Genomic DNA, 20,736 nt, shown 5'->3' on the forward strand with positions numbered 1-20,736 from the left:
GGGTGGGATTCAGACAAGGGTCTGGATTCAGCCTTGTCAAGAATATGTTTTGTTTTTGCTGTGGACTCTTCACTTCCCCTCTTGTTTCACCTTGTGATCAGTTTGTTCCCTATTCTTCCTCCCACCATCCTTCTGTCTGTTTCTTCTCTTTCTTGCTAGGTCCATGTTTGCTTCTCTTCTCTTATACATAATAGTTTCCAGCCTTAGGCATATAGGCAGTTATTCATGTGGATGAATGACAGACCATTACAGCACTAGAGAAAGCCAGCCAAAACTGTTGTCTCTCGTTTCTTCCTCCCTGGGTGGAGGGAATCCCAGCACGGTGGGTTTTGTGTGTTGGGAGTAGATAGGAAATGATAACAGTAGCTTTCACTTACACAGCCCTTAAGGACTGCAGAGTGCTTTACATACGTCATCTCATTTGATCTTCACACCAACCTATGAGAAAGGTGCTGTTATCCTCATTTTAGGGATGAGGAAACTGAGGCTAAGAGAGGCTAAGTGACCTGCCCAGGGTCACATAGTAAGTATCTTAGCAAGATTTGACCTCAGGTCTTCCTGACTTCAAGTCAAGCATTCTACCTGTTCCATTCATCTGAGAATGTTCATAAATGTCAATGTGTTCTTCATGTTTTTCTGCATATATACTTAGCCTATGATTAAGTCAGTTTTATTCAGTTATTCATATATCTGCTCTGCTGGGTGTCTATCTCAAATAGTTAGCCTCATTTGGAGCATCACACACCTTGCTGTCACCCTTCTGCCTTAGCTATTCAGCCCTCTGGAGCGAGCTTGGGAGACAGTTGGTCAGTCTTTTAGCTTCTCATTAACTTACTTGGGAGGCAGCTGTAACCACAGAGACCAGGTTAATTCAGATTCAGACAAACCTTACCATCTTCAAAGGAAGGAATTATGTGGCATGTTTGGACTGTCCCATGACTCAGAGTTCCCTGTGATTGTGGGCTCACTCTGTGTGTGTGTGTGTTGCTCTTTGCTAGATATCACAGCTTTGAGACAGCCATTGGCCAGCTACAGAAACCCATTCAAACCTCTGTACTCTGGGATCAGAAGTGTGTTTTGGATTCTCAAAACCTAACCTCATTTCTGTGTTTGACAGTGTTCCAGTCCAGACAAGCTGATCAGGGGAAGGAATGCCATAGAAATATTTTACCCAGATTTTATTAAAGCATTTGACAGTCTCCAGTACTAATCTTGTGGACAAAATGGAGAGATACAAGGTAGATGGTGATACAGCTAGGTATCATACAGAGCTGGTTTACTGACTCCCAAGGGCAGAAGTTAGGAATAATAGGTGGAATTTCCAAAGAGCCAAGTTTACCGGCTGGTTTACTGGATCCACAAAATAGTTGTTAGTAGTTCTATGTCAGCCTTCAAGGAGATCTTAAGTGATATGTTCCAGGTGTTTGTTCTCGGCCTCTTCTGTTTAATGTTTTTGTCAGTGACTTGGATATATATGTCCATAGTCTTATTTATCACATTTGTAGATGAGAACAGTGCTGGATGGGATAGTTAACACACTGTATAACACAATCAGGATCCAGAAAAATCACGATTATTTGTAACATGTTGCCAAATTGAACAAGATGAAATTTAGTAGTGATAAATGGGAAGACTTAACCTTGGGTTCCAAAAATCCACTTAACAAATACAAGGAGGGAGGATAAATGACTTATTAACAGCTTGTTTAAAAGAGATCTGGAGGTTTTAGCGTACTTCAGCTGCATGGAGTCACTAGTGTGATATGTCAGTTACTTCTGTTGTGGGCTTCATTGAAAGAGAAATGTCCAAGACTAGAGAGAGGTTAATGCTTTTACATTCTGATCTGGTCAAGACACATTTGGGCTATTGTGTTCCATTCTGCATTTGAAGGAAGGACATTAACAATCTGGCAGGCTTCTAGAGGAAGGCAGCCAGTGTGCAGAAGGCCACAAGATCATGCTATATGTGGATTCAGCTAAAGGAAGTGGGTCCGTTTAGCCTGGAGAAGAGAAAACCTGCAGGAAGGGGCATGATAGATATATGTATGTATTTAAAGGCTAGTACATGCAAGGGGGATCATATTTGTTTTGCTTGACACCTAAAGGCAGAAGTTAGGAATAATAGGTGAAATATCCAAAGTGCCAAGATGTCAGAAAGTTTGCTAATAATTCAAGCTATCCCAGAGTGAAATGGTCTGCCTTGGGAGTAAAGGGTTTCCCCTCACTGAAGGACTTAAGGCAATACTTGTCAGGTATATTGGGTATATTGTAGGGGTTCTTGTTTAGGTGTGTCATGGACAACATGATTTCTGAGGTTCCTCTGAATGCTGAGATTTGGTGATATGCCAATTGAAAAAAAAATGAAATAGAGATCATTTGTAATTTTGAGCTAATCTCAGGTCATTTGGTGATATAGTCACCATGTAGTAAAAATAGGCCTTATTATTTTTTTTTTGTAAGCAAGGTATTTGGGGTTAAGTGACTCGCCAAGGGTCACACAGTTAGTGTCAAGCATCTGAGGCCGAATTTGAAATCAGGTCCTCCTGATTCCAGGGCCAGTGCTCTATTCGCTGTGCCATATAGTTCCCCCCCCCCCCATTGAGATTGTATTCCTTTCATCTTTAAGGTTGGAATTAGTGCTTTGATTTGTACAAACAGTAGCTAGCTATTGGCTTCAAATTGAATAGGATACATCCAGGTCCTGATTGGTGCTGGCTAAATCAGGTGCAGCAAGGTTGGAAAAGTGGTAGTGATATGAATGCTCAGAGCCGAAGACTAAAGTGAATTAGTCCAACTCACTCTACCTCCGTCCTTGCTTTGAACTATCCTAAGCCATCTGCTGTTGTCTCCCCTTTATTTTTCAACTTTCTACCTTCTTTTCCTCCAATTCCATTCAACTTTGTTGCTGTCAGCCTTCTACTTTACAGCATTTGGTAGACTCTTTTCTATTAATTTGTTGTAGTCTTGCCTCTGTCTTCTTGGTTACCTACTCTCTGACAAACAACCTCCATTGTGCCATTCTAGCATATCAGACCCTTTCCTTTCATTCATGTGGCTAAAGCTTCCCCATCTACCTGGGGGAGAGTTAGACAGTTTCCTGGATCTTTCTTCTGTTAATATGGATTTTCTCTCCTATGATTCCACAGTATTTCCCTTATGTCTGTTGGTGAGAGTAATATAGTCACTCCTATGCTGGCTCTGGACTTTTAAAAAAATTAGGATACCAATATATACAAATCATGATTTACTCTTAGGACCCTCAACATGAGAAAACTCCTTTTTAAACTATATCTTAATGTAAGTATAAAATTTCATGAAGTAACTAGTTAACCTTTTCTGTTTCAATTTCAGTTATGCTAAAGGAGATTTGGATATTTCATACATCACATCCAGGATTGCTGGTATGTTTGCCAAAGGTCCATAGTTATCACCACCCTTGTCTTTTACCTTTCCCAAACATTGGTTAACAAATAATTTTTGAAACATACATGAAAGCCCTTTATGTCCTCTAATGCCCTGCCCATAGTAGGTACTCAGTTAATGTTTGTAGAATTTAAACAAGTCTTATTTACTATACTTGATAGAGGCTTACAAGGCTAGATTTTTGGAGTGGTTGCTCTTCTCCTGTCCCTTATTACAGCTAGCTGATAAGAAATAGCACATTTGGTCAACTGAGAAATGCTTCTTGTTCTGTTTTGGGATTTGTGGCAGTGGGCATGGGATGTGTTGAATTTTCAGGAAGTTGGCCTCTTGCTTCCATCAGTCTTTGGTGTCAGCTGAGTCTATGTGATACCAGGTCTAGGTGGAGACATACTAGAATCCCGTCACCAGTAGGGATCTTTCCACAACATTGAGGCTGCGAGGTAAGGAATAAATAATTGATATTGATTGTTTATCATACTAATTGGGCTCAGGGAAACCATTATTGGCGTGTTTAAAATTTGTGTAACCCAGTAAAAATTTTAGAAAAGTTTCTGCCAAGGCTCTCAAATTCTCTTGTATTTTCTGTGAGTCTCTCACTATCACTAATAACTTTCCTGTTCTGGGAACTTCTTATGCATTGTGGTACCCTGGAACAGTGATGCTTTTCTCAGCTGGTGAGCATAAAAAACGGTTTCATTTCATCTTAATCCACCATTCTCATAAGTCTTTTGGAATGAGACTGTTTGAAGTCAAAAAGCTTATCTCTCCATCTCACTCACTTCCTCTACCTTTCAGTAGTAGTCCACTTTTAGAGCTGGGTTGTGACTTGCTCCAAACCATCCAGCTGATAGAAGGAGGTGTTAAGGGAAGGGAACATTCAGAAAGGGCTGAGGGAGTGTTAGAAGTGGAACATAGCTTTGCCCCTCCTGTTTTGTCCCTTCCAGGTCTAAGCCTAATGATATCTTTGGTGGGTTCTCTAACCCCTAACTGTGCTTTTGGCAACACATGACGGCAGAGGGAAGCTGGGGCTAAATAGAATAGAAACGCAGACATTAAGTGCCATCTGTGAGTCCTGCACATGCATGCACATGTGGCCTAGAATGGAGGAAGGGAGGAGAGAGCACAGACTGAAGGGTAGCATGCTGGAGTGTGCTATCAGACATTTGACAGCATGAAGCCCAGTCTTACCAAAACTGAGTTCCCTTCTTTCATGGGGGAATCCCTTGATACTAGTATAGATGCTTTTGAGACAGTGTGTAATCTCCTAGAAAACATGAATATCTGCAGTCCAAAAACCTTATTTTTTTCCAGTAGCTTCAACTTTCTTGTTCATCTTTTCCCTGTCATATATCTTATTCATGGGTAACGACCATGTGAACACATAGCAGAATGGTCTGTTTAATGTTCCCTCCTTTCCTCAAATGTCATTGTTAATCAGCTTAGACATCCACTACACTGGAGAGTTAAAGGAAGACAGAGAAGCAGCAGGCCTGAGTGTCTGTGAGCTGTACAGTTGAAGAATGACTTTCCCTGGCCCCTTATTGCCAATGTAGAAATTTTCTTTTGGGCTCTTTTCTCTCAGGCTGAGGAAAGGCAGAAGATGGATGGGCTGCCTCCTTCCTGTTTGCATCCTTCTCTGTGTTGTACTGCTTGCTTCGCTACAAGACACACTTGTCCTTTGAGGTTTTGACATTCTCTAGCTGACCCTGTGCTCTACCACCAGGCCTTAAAGGCATTTTTCATCAGGGGTGTCTGATCAATGTATGAATGCCTGACATGCTGATCCTCTCGTTTCAGTGATGTCCTTTCCAGCAGAAGGTGTAGAATCAGCTCTCAAAAATAACATAGAAGATGTGCGGTTATTTTTAGATTCTAAGCATCCTGGACATTATGCTGTTTACAATCTCTCTCCAAGAACATACAGGCCTTCCAGATTTCATAATCGGGTAAGTGACAGAATTTATTTTTATTGTCACTTCAGCCCTGCTGCAACTTAGAGTGTACAAGTGTGTGAGAGGGGTATTCAGTGGGAATGGCCTGAGAAGGCAGAAATAAAGAAGGCATGTCCCCAGGATGTGCTTTGTTTAAACTATTTAGCATGCATGGAGGAGGCTTCTCCCTGATACCGAATGGGAATCCTCCTACTCTCATTCTTTTTAATTTCTTCTGTTATCTTCCTATATCTCCCCACATTGCTCCCTTTCCCTATTTCAATTCAAGTTAGTTTACCAAGTATTTATTGAAAAGACCTAGCATTCTCAGTGCCCTTTTTTTACTCTTCACTGCTTCATCTGTCTTCCTTTTTTACTTTGTATTCTTCATATTCATTCTTCCCTTTCTTAAGGATTTTCAGTATATAGATTTATTACCCATATCAGTAAAAATCACAGACAAGAGAATGCATTTTGGTCTACATACTTACAGTAAAAAGGGATGATTTATGTAGAAATTTTTTCTAACTTCACTCATTTGGATCCTTCTATTCTACATAGGATATAATTCACTGAATAGTCACCATTCTTTATGGGGCACCAGTATGCTATTACATTTCTGTACTGTGGTTTAGTTAGCGATTCCTTGGTTGTTGGGCACATTTTTTACCACTCTCTTTTCTCCTCAAACCTCTACCTCTTTTACTCTGTCTTAGCTGAGGAAACTGAGGCTATCTGATGTGAGCTGTTATTTCTTCTTCACTTCTCTTCATCTAAAAACCCTGTGACATCGTCTCCCATTCTCTCCTCCTTTTCCCCAGTCTGTGACAGTAAAATGACCCTTCTCCTTGCCAAGGCCAACTCTTCTGCTTGTGATTTTTATCCTTGGTAGTCTTGTGTAAGATCCTCACCTCCGTGTTCCCCCTTTGATGCCATCTCACTGAACTTCAATTCCTCTTCACTGAACGTCCTGGAGACATCTCAGGCTCAACATGTACAAAACTGAACTTATCATCTTTCCCCAGGAAACCCCTCCCCCCACCCCCTTCTAAGCTTTCTTGTTTCTGTCTGAAGACCCACCATACTTCAAGTCTGCCAGGTTGGTGACCTTGGCCTTACCCAGGGCTCCTCACTCTTGCTTATCCCACGTAGCCAGTTAGTGCCCCTCATCCTTCTCTTTGCTCATAGAGCTACTGCCTTAATTCAGTTCTCATCTTTTCTTTCCTAGATGATTGTAACTCCTAATTGGTCTCTCTGACTCACAAATCTCCCTCTTCACCTTGATCTAACCTATACATTGAGAACAAAGTGATTTTCCTTAAATTTAGATCTCACCATGTCACTCTCCTACTCAGTCTAGTCTAACAATTTCCTCTGGCCTCCAGAATCAAATCCTGTGTTTCAGCTTTATAGCCTTTCACAGTCCTGCTTCAAGCTGTGCTTCCAACTTTATTGCCTTTTACTCCCCCTCCCACTCTCCAAAGTCCAGCTAAACTTCTCGCTGTTTCTCACACATGACATGTAATTTCCATCTCCATGCCTTCACACTGGCTGTCTTCCCATGCCTGGAATGTATTCCCTCCTCACCTTGACCTTCTAAAATCCCACTGTTTCTTCAGGCTGCCTCTCAAGCATTGCTTTTCCATGAAGCCTTTTCTTACCCCTCAACTACTAGTGTTCTTCCTCTCAAACTACTTTATGTTTATTCTGTATATCATTATACATGTCCTTGTTTTCATTCCCATTGCAGTGTAAACACCTTAGGAATAGGGATCATTGCATTTGTGTGTGTGTGTGTGTGTGTGTGTGTGTGTGTGTGTGTGTGTGTGTGTGTGTCTGTCTGTCTGTCTGTCTGCCTGTCTGTGTCTGTGTCTGTCTGTCTGTGTGTCTGTCTATCCCCGTTATCTAGCACAGTGCCTAGTATATGTTTTGTTTGTTGTACAGTTGTTTTCAGTCGTGTCCAACTCTTTGTGACCCCATTTGGGTTTTTCTTGGGCAAAGATACAGGAGTAGTTTGCCATTTCCTGAAGGGGTCCTTGGCACACTAAAAATATTAAGATCTCCTGCCTTAGAGTATAAGGTTATAAACCTCAGTTGGAATTGTTGGGTCAGAGGGTGTGGATATATCTCTTCTTTCTTCTCAAAATTGTCTCCCCAAACAGTTGAATAAATTTAGAACTTTAGTAACAATGAAATTAGCTTGCCTGCTTTTCTATCATCCTATTAGCATTAAATTTTGTCACCTTAATAAGATGTTTTTATGGTATACAGATTTTCTTTTGTGTACATTGCTTTTATATCTGCAAAATTTGATAATAAGGAAAATTAAAAATGACAAGAATGCCTTTGATGATATGAAAAAACTTCTGATTACTGTTAACTGAGTCTTCTCCATTTATTCCCCTTTAGGTTTCAGAATGTGGTTGGGCAGCAAGACGTGCACCAAACCTTCAAAACCTTTATAACATCTGCAAGAATATGCATTTGTGGCTAAAACGAGATCACAAAAATGTTTGCATTGTGCACTGCATTGTAAGTAGGAGTTTAACTATATCTTTCAATTTTTCATCAAGTCCATTTCTGATTGCACAGAGATATTGCACAGAGATAATCTGATCCAAAACATAGTCAATGGGAAGATGATCAAGTGACCTTTTCTTTGAGGGATCCTAGAAAAGGTAGTAGAGAACCATTTTATTAGGAACAAGTAGACTCTGTTTTAACCTGGTTTTAGGCTAGAGTGTAGAGTAGAAGCTGGCTGCCTTTGTTGATATAAGACCATGCGTAAGAGATGCTTCATAACTACAGAAATGTGCCAATTCTTTTTAGGTCTTTTGGTAGCCATTTACCATGAGGGTAGATGATTGGAAGCAGTTGCTTCCAGAAGTAGTTGCTCCAAAGTAGTATTTGTTATATTTTTCCCTGGAGAAAGTCCAGAAAAGTTCTGACTTTAAAATATAGCTCTACAAATTGGGAAATAGGGTGGGCAATAGGAGAGGAAAACTGTGGCCCTAAACCCTGATAAAAGTAGTCTTCAGCAAAGACCTGTACTAGACACAAGGCGTTTTAATATTCACTGTAATTGTGATGGTTGTGTGTACATATGTATACATTTATATGTCTAGAATATATGGCATACACTAGTAATATAAAGTATATATACACATATATTGGTGCCAGAAATTTTATGCCAACTTCTTCTGTATTTGTTTACATTTTTATTAGTTTATCTTATTTATTATTTTGCAATAGAAAGACCAAATAATTGTCTCTAGAAGGCCCTTGTTCCATTGTGCACATGTAGCACACACACCCCAAGTGTTTGTTTTAAGCAGTGAAGGGTTCTAAGCTTAAGCTCACCGAAGGTTAGGGCTTCCTTGTTAACCTGGGTTTATACATTCAGTAAGAAGTCTGTGTAGGGATACGGACTCATTATCTATGTACTTAATGAGTTAAATGTGGATGAATTGCAGGTTATAGCCCCTTGCCTTATAGATTGTCCCTCTGCAATCATATGACAGTTGAACTCTGCTATCAAGATTCTGACAGGTTCTTGATACTTTAAGAGTCTAGATGCAATTTTCTGTAAATGGTATATTTATAATTGATGGTTTGTGGTCAACAAAGGACTGTCTTGTTGGTCTTCATGGTGCACAGGAAAACTGCTCTTTTAAAAAGCACCCAGTTGTGTAGTGAGTTGAAGCCATAATCAGCAGATTTAAAACTACTTTTTAATATTTGTGTTAAGACAAACAGTGGGGGGAAATTTTTAAATCTTACAAAAGAAGCCAAAGCTAAAGTGATAATCTCATCAATTTTATGTTTTTAGGAATAAACGTTGAGAGAGCTGTCTTTCAGATAATTTGTAGATGTGTAGTAGACAAAGGCAGGAAACTGATAGAACACTATAATGAATGGGTAAGCTTGAGTGTTGTTTGGAATTGGTTCAGGAAATGCTATTTTTCTTTATTGACATGACATGAAGATCAGTAAAGGGGCATAGAAAAATGGCTTTGGAATTATTCCAAATCATTTTTGTCTTTCTTTTGCTATATGAAGATGAATTATTTGTATCACATTATCCCCGTCATGACTGTGAATAATTGAGTTGACAATATAAATCTAATATTTTTAATAATTTATTTTAGGATGGAAGAGCAGCATCAGCTGTTGTTGTTTGCTCCTTTTTATGTTTCTGTCGTCTTTTCACCACGGCTGAGGCTGCAGTTTATATGTTTAGTATGAAGCGCTGTCCACCTGGCATCTGGCCATCTCATAAAAGGTACAGTTCAACTTTGCTTCATTGTTTGGTTGCTTCAATGCTTGGGGTAACTCAGATGCTCATTAGATCCTAGGACTTAGTCATAACATGTTTTCAAGATGAATGTAAAATGTTTGTCTGCTGCACCTAATTATAATTAGTCCAGTGGTGATTTGGCATTAATGTGCTTTCTTCTAAATGTGTATTTAAAATCTAGAAAATGATAATTTGAGAATTAAGTTCTAAAAGTCTAGGACTAGTCTTGTTTCAGAGTATCATTCTTTCTTGTATGTGTGAAGTCATTAAGGTAATCAGATAAAAGAAGCTCAGTTGGCCACATAGTATGACACAGACTATGCTCAACTTTTGGTTTGTGTAAGTATTTCCATCAAATAGGAGTTTGTAGTCATGGTGGTGACCAAGACATAAGAAGTTTTGTGAGAAGCTAGTTATTTCTTCACTCATCATCCCTCATCATCCTTGGGGCCTCTCATAACTTGCGGTTCCATAGCTGTTGTCACCAGTCTTGATCAGATCTCTTTGATTGGAAGTGGTTATGAGTGCCTTTAATTTTCAAGGTCACTGGTGAAAACACTAAGTAGAAAAATCTCTTGACCTTTGTGGGACATAGTACTTTTTTATCCCTCCATATGTGGATGACCTTGTAGCCTGTTGGGTGTTTACCTAAGGATTGACCATTCTATCCCAGTATTTCTGAAATTTGGGGTTGTGAGAAGTTTAGTGGGTCCTAAATCCCATGCCTTGGGTGAGTGAGACACTATAACACTTCTGTCAGTGTAGCCCTGATCACTTTTCTGAGCTCTAGGCCTACATCCCTGCCTGCTTACAGAGCATCTCTCCTGTCATATTCTCTTTGCACCTTAAGCTCAACATGTCTGAAGACGAGCTCATCATCTTTCCCCTGAACCTGTTCTTCTCCCTGACTTTAATGTTTCTGTCTGTGGTAATGTTTTTACTGTCTTCCATATTTCTAACACTGGATAGTTTCTTTTAGTCATACTTTTTCACTTATTATATCCTGTTACCATTAGCAAAATCTGCTGCTTCCACCTTGCTGCAGCTTCTGTCACCTATATCATAGGATCATAGACTTAAAGCTGAAATGAGGTCATCTAGTCCAGTGGTGTCAAACACCAATAGAAACTGATCTCTGGAAGCACATATTGACTTAGAAAACCACAAATTGATATTATTTCTGTTTTATTGTGTTTTAATTTATTTTGTTAAATATTTCCCAATTACTTTTCAGTCTGATGTGGCTATACTTGTAAGACCCACAGAGCCTGTGGTCCATGTGTTTGACACCTCTGATCTAGTCCAATCCCTTCATTCTCCAGATGAGGAAACTAGCTCAGAATGTTGAAGTGATTGCCAAAATCAAACAACAGATCCAGAGCTCAAACACAAGTCCTCTGACTCCAAATCCAGGTGTCTTACTATGCTGTCTGGCTCCATCACTGTATTTAGGCAGCTCTTGCCAAAGACATCAGTGACTTCCTAATAAAATCCAATGGCCTTTCTTGTCTTCATCCTCCTGGTCTCTTCTGCTACACTGAACACTGCTTATCACCTTCCTCTGTCATAGGTAGTCTCTCCTCTCTTGGTGCTGACCTTCATCACCACCAGCCTAAGTTACTGTAATAGCATCTTAAAAGGTCCTCCTGCTTCTGTATTCTTCTTTGTGTAGTCTACTTGATACTGATTAAGATCGATCTTTCTTATGCATAGTTCTAGTCATATTATTCCCATATTCTAATGTATTTATTGATTCCCTGAGTAAAATTCATACTCCTTAATCTGGCATTCAAAGCCCTTCATAATCTGGTGCCAATTTTGTTATTTTATTCCTTTCTATATACTCTATATTCTGGCCAAAATTAACTACAAATTGTTCCTGTAAAAAAAAACCCCAACATTTGCCCTTGTCTTTCTGCCCTTGTTTACCACTGTCCCTCTTCATCTGGTTAACCCCTACCCACCCTTTAAAGTAGACCTGAAATGCTGCCTTCTACATGAAGCCTTTATAGACCTCTGCTATTATTCCTGTTCTTTCCATTTGGACTTTACATGGCATGTTTTCTGTACCTTTCTAATTCTAACAAGGTTGTAAACTCCATGAGGCAGGGATGATCTCTCATCTAGAATTTGTATCTCCCCTAGTGCCTAGCACATAGCTATGAATATAGATACTTGATATATATGCTTATGTCTTATCTAGTCTTTTTCCTTAGATTGATCCAAACTTTAAATGTTGAGAATATGAATAAGAAAATGTGCTAGAGGTATTGAATAGGCTGTTGTGAATTATTTATAGTGTTCTTCTAAGTTGGCTATATGAATAATTAGAAATGATAATTATCAGAACCCCTTTCCCAGTGCAGTCTAAATTCAACTCTGCAGTTAAATGCTAAGCACTTATGGTGTTCTGGATATACAGAAATGAAACAGTACACAATTCTAGCCCTCCAGAAACTTAAAGCTTTGGAGGACTAAGGGTGCAGAATGGAGAGGTTAAAAGAAGTACCCAGATGACTGAAATAGGGGTCTGGTTTGATTTGGAGAGGTCCAAATAAATGTTTGGGAGATTCAGAGAGAGGGACATCACTTAGAAGTTGGGGCATTAGAGAAAACTTTATGGTAGTGGTGGTATTTGAACTGAGCCTTGAAGGAATAGGCTGTTTCAGGGTGTATGTGTGGTGGGGCAAGGGGGTGGGGGCAGTGGGGTTAGTACCTTCCCTGTAACAACCCTCTGAAATAGATAGGAAAAGTATATTTCTGTTTTACATGTAAGGAAGTAAGGTTCAGATAAATTCTACAAAGATGTTTGCCAGTGCTTGGAAAATACATGACTCCTTTCGCCTGCTCTCTCTACTCCACCCTCAAGAATATGTATGTATCTGGGCAGGAGGTGTGGAAAGAGAGAGCAGGCAGGGGCAGGGGTACCTTGTGAAGATGGAGCTAAGGCATGATCTGGAGTTAGAGTCTTGAACTAACATCCTTGAATTTTAGCTTAGCATTAATTAAACTAAAATGACTTTTTCAAAATAATTTTAATTTTAAAAGTCCAATTTTAAAAAGTATTATACTTGTTAAGTATATTTTTTATTTTTTTAAGATCTTCTGTTTGTTTATTTTTAGTTTTCAACTTTCACTTCCATAAGATTATGAGTTCCAAATTTTTTCCCCATCTCTCCCCTCCCCCTGCCCCAGAAGAAGAATTAGAACCAATGGGACAAACCACAAGAAAGAAGAAACAAAAAAAAAGCAAAAAAAAAAAAAGAGAGAAGAGAGCAAATAATGTACTTCGATCTGCATTCAGACTCTGTAGTTCTTTCTCTGGATGTGGATAGTATTTTCCATCATACGTCTTTTGGAGTTGTCTTAGATCCTTGCATTGCTAAGAAGAGATAAGTCTATCGAAGTTAGTCTTCGCACAGTATGGCTGTTACTGTATACAATGTTCTTCTGGTTCTGGTCACTACACTCAGCGTCAGTTCATATAAGCCTTTCCAGGTATTTCTGAAGTCCACTTGCTCATCATTTCTTATGGAACAATAGTATTCCATTACATTCATATACCACAACTTGTTTAGCCATTCCCCAGTTGATGGGCATCTCCTCAATTTCTAGTTCTTGTGCCACCACAAAAAAAGCTGCTATAAATATTTTTGTACATGTGGCTCCTTTTCCCCTTTGTATGATCTCTTTGGGATACAGCCCTAGAGGTGATATTGCTGGGTCAGAGGGCATACACATTTTTATAGCCCTTTGGGCATATTTCCAAATTGCTCTCCAGAATGGTTGGGTCAGTTCAGAACTCCACCAACAATGCACCAGTATCCCAATTTTCCTACATCTCCAGCATTTATCATTTTCCTGTTTTGTCATGTTAGTCAATCTGATACGTTTGATGTGGTGCCTCAGAGTTGTTTTCATTTGCATTTCTCTGATCAGATTTAGAACATTTTTTCATATGACTATAGATAGCTTTAATTTCTTTATCTGAAGACTGCCTGTTCATATCCTTTGACCATTTACCAGTTGGGGAATGACTTGTATTTTTTATTTGAGTATAATTTTAAAAGGGATGATTATTAGTTTGTATCCATCCTGTCATTATAATTTATAGCAAGCCCTGGAATTTCTGACATGAATAGTCATGGTAGCAACTGGATCAGAGAGTATAGCTACTGATGTCCTCACTTCCATACCCTCCTCTTTACACTAATCACACATTTTTCATTTTGCTTTGCTATCTTTCTTAAGGGGCATGTTAGCTTGGCATTTAAAATGTTCTGTAATATATACATGTCTGAGCCTTAATGACTAGCCAATAATCTTATAACTGAAAAGTACCCTGGAGGTTATCTAGTTCAGTGAATACCCAAATGCTGAATCCCATCTACTAGGTCCCAGGCAAGTGGTTGCCTAACCTCTGGAGAAGAGTTTAAGAGATCATCTGTTGTAACCCTTCCCTTGAGTCAGGATGATAACTGTAGTATGGACTTTGGAGAAGATCTCGGGGTATAAACATTCCACAGCCTCCTGTCAGAGCTCCTCAATTTGCTCAGCTTTTAAAGTCAAGAAGTTTTTCCTTTAACCTACTGGTTTTCCCATTGCTGTGATTATATGGCCACACTCTTTTATTCGTTTTTCTTGGAGCTGAAGAAAAAAAAATTAGCCTCTTCCCAGCAGCCTTTTTAAAAATGTTGATAATATCAAGACCTCTCTTGGGTTGGGTGAAAAGTCCCTTTTCTTTAGAAACCCTATATTCCTGGAAGCTGTATAGTCTAATGGAAAGAACCTGGGTTCAAACCCCTGTCTTACTACGTGTGTGACTTTGAGAAAGTCATTTACCTCAGTTTCTTTGTCTGTAAAATCTAGAAGTTGGACTAGATGGCCTCTTGGGCATCTTCTAACTTTAGATTTATTCTTTTATTGCCTTGTAATTATTTTGTTGACTTACAGTTTTTCCATGCCCTTTACATTTCAGTTTTATATATTTAAATTTTAATCACTTTTGCAGTGAATGAACTTGTTCATCCAAGCATTAACTAAAAAGATTGCCAGCTATAATTTCTCCCTCTCCTTGTGATTGTACAGGCCTATTAAAATAATTGTAGTCAATTCACCTTCTTTGAAAGCTCCGTGACCTCTTTGATATAGGCAGTCCCCCTGTTGGTGCAGATCACAACTCATGCATGCTGGAGATACAAAGAAAGGCAAAAAAAACCCCAAACAAGTCTCTGCCCTTTGGGTGCTAATGAGGGAGACAACAAGCTAACAAAATATGTACAAATGAATTACATAAAATAAGTCAGAAATAATTCAACAGAAGGAAGATACTGAAATTAAGAGAGATTAGGAAAGGCTTCCTGTAGAAGGTGGGATTTTAGCTGGGATTTGAAGGCATCCAAGGAAGCCAAGAGGTAGAGGCAAGGAAGGAGAGTATTCCAGACCTGGGGGACAGCCACAGAAAATGCCTGGAGCTAAGAGATGGAGTCTTGCTCATGGAACAGCCCAGTTGTCATTGGATCAAATAGTATTGTGGTAGAAGTAGGGAATTAAGCTGTAAGAAGACTAGAAAGGTTGGGGAAGAGTGTATGGCTATGTTAAAAAGTGCTTAGAACACCAAGCAGGATTTTATATTTGATCCTGGTGGTGAGTGAGAATTACGCGAATTTATGTGTTTTAGGAAAATCATTTTGGTGGCTGAATTGAGGATAGATTTGAGTGGGCCGAGCTGTGAAGCAGGCAAACCCACTGGGCTCTTACAGTAGTCTGGGTGTGAGTTGGGAAGAGCTTGGACCAAGGTGGTGACAGTGTCAGAGGAGAGAAAGGAGAGTATTTGAGAGATGTTGTAAAGGTGAAATTGATAGGCCTTAGCAACAGATTGACTATCAGGGAAGAAGGGGAGAGCTGCCTGCAGAGCTAGGAAGAAGCTCTGCCTCTGGCACATACTGGGTAGGTGACCCTGGGAAAGTGACTTAAAGTCTCAGTGCTCAGTTTTTTATGACTACAAGTTGGAGAGAAGTTACTGATCTGCATTAGTAGAGGAAGTTTTTCACCAGGAATTCTGAACACCAGCTGAATCAGGAGTGCTGTCCCTATCCCTGTGTCTTAGAACCATTGGAAGCATTGCCCCAGTTTTCAGATGTGTTCCAGTCTTCTCTTTTCCTAATCAGCCCTGGGCCTCATTGTCCACCTGTACTGTGTGTCCAGAATACAAATGCACACACTCCACATTAAAAAACAGGGAGTGTAAAACTATATACCTACATACAACTCTTTCACATTGTTGTTGCTGATTTTGATTATAATAGCCAGTATTTAACCAGCACTTTAAGGTTTGTCAATATCTTCTCTCATTTGATCACAACTACTGTGAGATAGACACCATTAGTGTCTCCACTTTACTGGTGAAGAAACCGACCCTGGGAGGTTGAATGATGTGTTGAGTCACACAGCTAGTGTCTGAGACAGGATTCAAACCCACATCTTTCTGGCTCCAAGTTAGTGGATCAGAATGTTATCTGAGACAGAATGAGAAGCCCTATCGAAGCAGAAATACTAATGTCTTAACTTCCCTTTAATCTCTGATGATATTTCAGGTGATTTGATTAGCCTGATAAACCTCATTCTTCAAAAAATATTTCTAGTTTATGTTTAGCCAAGGGAGGTCTCTCTCCTAAACTCATTGTCTTTGTTTCTTTTGTATTTAGCACAGGGTAGCCTTTTGTTATGAGATAATTCTTCATATGTATTTGTGTTATTTTCCCAACTAGACTGTGAGCTCCTACAAGGTAGGGACCATATTAACTACATCCCCCATAGTGCCAAAGCTATGACAACTCCGTAGTGAATATTGGTTGACCACAGCTTGTCGAGTTTCGCTTCTCTTAGTTGTTACAGGCTATAGATCGGAAAACATTTCTAGTCTGCAAAAGCCAGTGTGAAAGCAATTCTCTCTCTTCTCCTAGCCCATCTGTCTGCCTGTTTATGTGTCTGTGTCCCACCGCCCTCACCTCCCATTTCGCAGGACAGTGATCACTCACCTAGGACTAACATTGTCTCTGGTCATGGAGTTGGTTTTCTTGTCTCACAGGCTCTGTCTCTGAATCAAGAATGATATATTTTTTTCTCCCATGTTTGAAAGGATGACATTGGAACTTTATTTTTGAAGTAACTGATTTAATGAATCTTTATGCATATAGTTTGAGGTAAATGACTCTGTTGTAGTGAGCAGTCCCTTTGCTCTATAAACTTTTTATCCACAAAATTGGCTCTCTGCTTATTGCTCTTTGGTTTTATAGGTATATAGAGTACATGTGTGACATGATGGCAGAAGAGCCCATTATCCCTCATAGTAAACCAATCCTTATTAAAGCAGTCGTGATGACACCAGTGCCCCTGTTCAGCAAGCAGAGAAATGGCTGTAGACCCTTTTGTGAAGTCTATGTGGGAGATGAACGAGTGACCACTACATCTCAGGAGTACGATAAAATGAAGTAAGTTCGAAATGGTACATCTTTTGTACTTCTTTTGTTTACATTTGTGTGTTGGTAATTCTGTGGTGGAGGACCTGTCAATTTGTTATTAGAATTACTTCTGTGTCGGATACTCATTGAGCATTTGTAAGATGAACAGACCATTCTGATGGAAGTGTAGTGTATCTAAATAAACAAAACCCCTTGGGATTTGATTATAGAGGGTGTAGTTATACAGGGTGAAGTAAAACCAGAAATTAGTTAGGAAATTCAGAGTTTGCAAACAATCGCTATTTTTATAGTCATTCATCCGTATTGACTACTTAAACTTTATGGAAAGCAACTTCTTGTAGAAAAAAATTTCTGGACAATTTTCTCCCCAAAAGATCAAAATCCATCAGTTAAGAAAATTTGTGATTTTATGAATTTTTCATTTTAGAAAAATGTTAATATCTTTAAGAAATGCATTTCTCATGTCTTTGAGTATGATTATTTTGATTAGACTGTAAGTTTGGCTTCAAGATGGGGATCCTAAGTATGAAAGTATTTATTTTTATATAAAATAAGCTTATGTAAACAATTCATCTATATTTCTGTTATTTAGGGATTTTAAAATTGAGGATGGAAAAGCAGTGATTCCATTGGGCATAACAGTCCAGGGTGATGTACTCATAGTAATTTATCATGCAAGATCAACGCTAGGAGGAAGATTGCAAGCTAAGGTAATAACTTAGGAGACCCTCTTTTTTCTACTACTTGTCATATGTTGAGCACTTATATTTTCTGTTGTATTTGTTAACAGTGGCTAGCTCTTCTAAGAGAGTTTAATTGTATCATTATATGAGTTCTGAATACCTGTGCTATTCGACATTGTCATCAATTGTCATTCAGTTTGGTCTGACTCTTCGTGACCTCATTTGGAGTTTTCTTGGCAAAAATACTGGACTAGAAGAGAAAACTGAAGCAAACACGGTTAAGTGACTTGCCCAGGGTCACACGGCTGCTGGTCTGAGGCCAGAAAGTTTTTCTGATTCTAGGGCCAGCATTCTATCCATTGTGCCAGACATTAATTAAAGAATAAAAAGAAACAGATAAAGATATAGTTGAGGAGACCCAAGATACCTAAATGAAGTAACTTGAGAACACTGAGAATTCAGTTCAGTTGGAAAATTATTTAGTGCCTACTCTGTGCCAGGCAGAGTGGGGCGGGGGATGGTTCAGGAAAGGCTCCATTTACGCACTGGAACCTGAAGTAAGCCCTAAAAGAACCTGAGAGTTCTAATAGAGGGTAGTGAGAAGGGAGGCCTTGCAGACAGAGAGACAAGATCTTTGGGAAGCAGATGGAAGCCATTTTGGCTTAAATATAGAGTATGAAGAGGCTAGAAATAGGAAATAAATCTGTAAAGGTAGGTTAGCAGCCCGATCGTGGAGAACTGTGAAGGTCAGGTTGAAGAGCTTGTATTTTATGCTACATGCAACAGGGAGCCATTGAAAGTTTTGAATAGGGAAGTGACAGGATCATTTCTATCTCTTAGAATATTAATTTGGCAGGTGTTTATAAAATAAATGTTTTGGAAAGGGGAGTGATTTCAGGTAGGAAGACAAATTAAGAAGTTATTGTGATAGTCTAGACTGTAGGTGAGGAGGCCTAAATTAGGGTAATGGTCATATAGAAATCACAACAGTAATAGTATATATCTAGTGCTTTAAGGTTTGCAAAGTGCTCTACAAACATTTTCTCATCCTCAGAACAACTGTGAGAAGCATGTTCTTTTATTGCCCCCATTTTTACAGGTGAGGAAGCCAAGGCAGACAGATTAAGTGACTTGCCCAGGGTCACCTAGTTAGTAAGTTTCTAAGGTTGAATTTGAACTCAGGTCTTCCTGACTTCAGGCCCAGCTCTCTGTGCACTGGTAGCACACCCTAGAGAATTTCTGTATCAGCCACTGTACAAACTACCACATGATTCTTTGGTTCACTTAACCTATGTTTCTGAGCATACATAATATATAAGGCCCTGTCCTAAGCGGTAGGCCTATACCATGGGGTAACTAAATGCTGGGCCATCCTAATGTAGGGCTTTAGGGTAGCTCATGGAACACTCCCTGGGAAGCCTAATGAGGTCATCCTGACCCCTTGATTAGCCAGCTCACCTCTGTATGGCCCTTCCCTCTCCCATACCTTGCCCTCATGTTCTGTGTCTGGTCACATTTACTAAGCCTTGCCCCTGCCTTGCCTCTTCCACTTCTCTTCATGCGTTGCTGTGGGGATCTGGGGACGATTACAAAGCTCTGCAATTGAGGTGTCTTACAAATGTTAGCCAGTCTTAGTTAGGTCCTTCTGGCAACAAGGCAGACATTCTTTATTTCCCAATTGAGTTGCTCACCCACCTCGCATGGCAACTGTGCTATACCTCTTGACCTTTCCTCAAACCACCCATGGCAGCTCCTCTCCCCATCCGCTCAGCCTGAGGATCTGGCCTCACATTTCACAAAAAAATTGAGACTGTTTGCTCCCTTCTTTCTTCTTGTTCATATCACATCTTTTTTTTTTTATAGTTTTATATTTTTATTGTTTTTAAATTAATTTTTAGTTTTCAACATTCACTTTTCTAAGATTTTGAATTCTAAACTTTTTCCCCCTCTCTACACTCCCGCCTCCCTCAGACAGCATAGAGAGTTTGCATATCACATCATTTAGGCATCTTTTCCCACTATCTCCTCCTTTATTCCTGTCTGTGAACTTGAAACAAAATTTTTTTTGATAACTGTTTCAATATAATTGACTTGCTTTGCAATCCTGTGAATTTTACGTTAATGAATTTAAAAGCATTATTCTAAGAGTGTGTCCATAGGTTTTACCAGACTGCTGGGGGAAGGAGGAGGAAGAGAGGATCTCTCTCTCTCTCTCTCTCTCACACACACACACACACACACACACACACACATTCACGCGCGGAGGAGGAAGAGAGGATCACACACACACACACACACACACACACACACACACACACACACACACACACACACACATTTGCGTGCACCACCACCCCTCACCCCCCTTGCTGTACTCTCTTACTTGGGCATCTCAGATACCCTGAGTTTGTGCTAGGTTGATCTTTCTAGCCCTGATCTTTTTCCTGTGTCCTTTGTTTTAGACTCACATCGCCCACTGCTTTATGGACATTTCTAATTCAATGTCTTATACACATCTCATATTCCCTGTGTCCCCAGCAGAACTCATTATCTTTGTCTCTCTCTTCTCTTCTGAACTTCTCGTTAGCTGTCAAGGGTACCGCCATTCTCCCAGTCAACGTAGTGCATCTAGCGCATCTTCAACTACTCACTCAGACTTGTCTCACAGTTTGTTGCCAAAGTGTGTCAATTTGATCTTCATAGTCTCTCTCATATATGTTCCCTTCTATTTACTCAGCCCCCACCCAGATTTAGGCTCTCATCACCTCTTGTGTGGTCTGTTGCACTAGCTTCCTAATTGGTTTCTCAGCCTTAAGTCTCCCCCCTCTCTCTGCCATTCTTTACCCCTCACTGTCACCTTTTAATCTCTCTGACTTTCCTTAAGACTTAGATCAGATCCCACTTTTCCTCAGGAGTTCT

The 20,736-nt window shown here is 39.7% G+C and overlaps 1 protein-coding gene across 2 annotated transcripts in view; it reads left to right on the forward strand.

The window, feature by feature from the left end:
• The window catches only part of GAK (cyclin G associated kinase), a 131,359-nt gene that overhangs the window by 64,106 nt on the left and 46,517 nt on the right, over positions 1 to 20,736 (forward strand). For both annotated transcript variants that reach the window (XM_036765549.1, XM_036765548.1), the window contains 6 exons: positions 3,351 to 3,400; positions 5,220 to 5,368; positions 7,763 to 7,885; positions 9,502 to 9,635; positions 16,949 to 17,143; positions 17,727 to 17,844. In XM_036765549.1, the coding sequence (XP_036621444.1) occupies positions 3,351 to 3,400; positions 5,220 to 5,368; positions 7,763 to 7,885; positions 9,502 to 9,635; positions 16,949 to 17,143; positions 17,727 to 17,844 (769 nt within the window). The remainder of the gene's footprint in view (positions 1 to 3,350; positions 3,401 to 5,219; positions 5,369 to 7,762; positions 7,886 to 9,501; positions 9,636 to 16,948; positions 17,144 to 17,726; positions 17,845 to 20,736) is intronic.

This window comes from Trichosurus vulpecula, chromosome 6, assembly GCF_011100635.1.
Source record: "Trichosurus vulpecula isolate mTriVul1 chromosome 6, mTriVul1.pri, whole genome shotgun sequence".
In the NCBI taxonomy this organism is placed as follows: Eukaryota; Metazoa; Chordata; class Mammalia; order Diprotodontia; family Phalangeridae; genus Trichosurus; species Trichosurus vulpecula.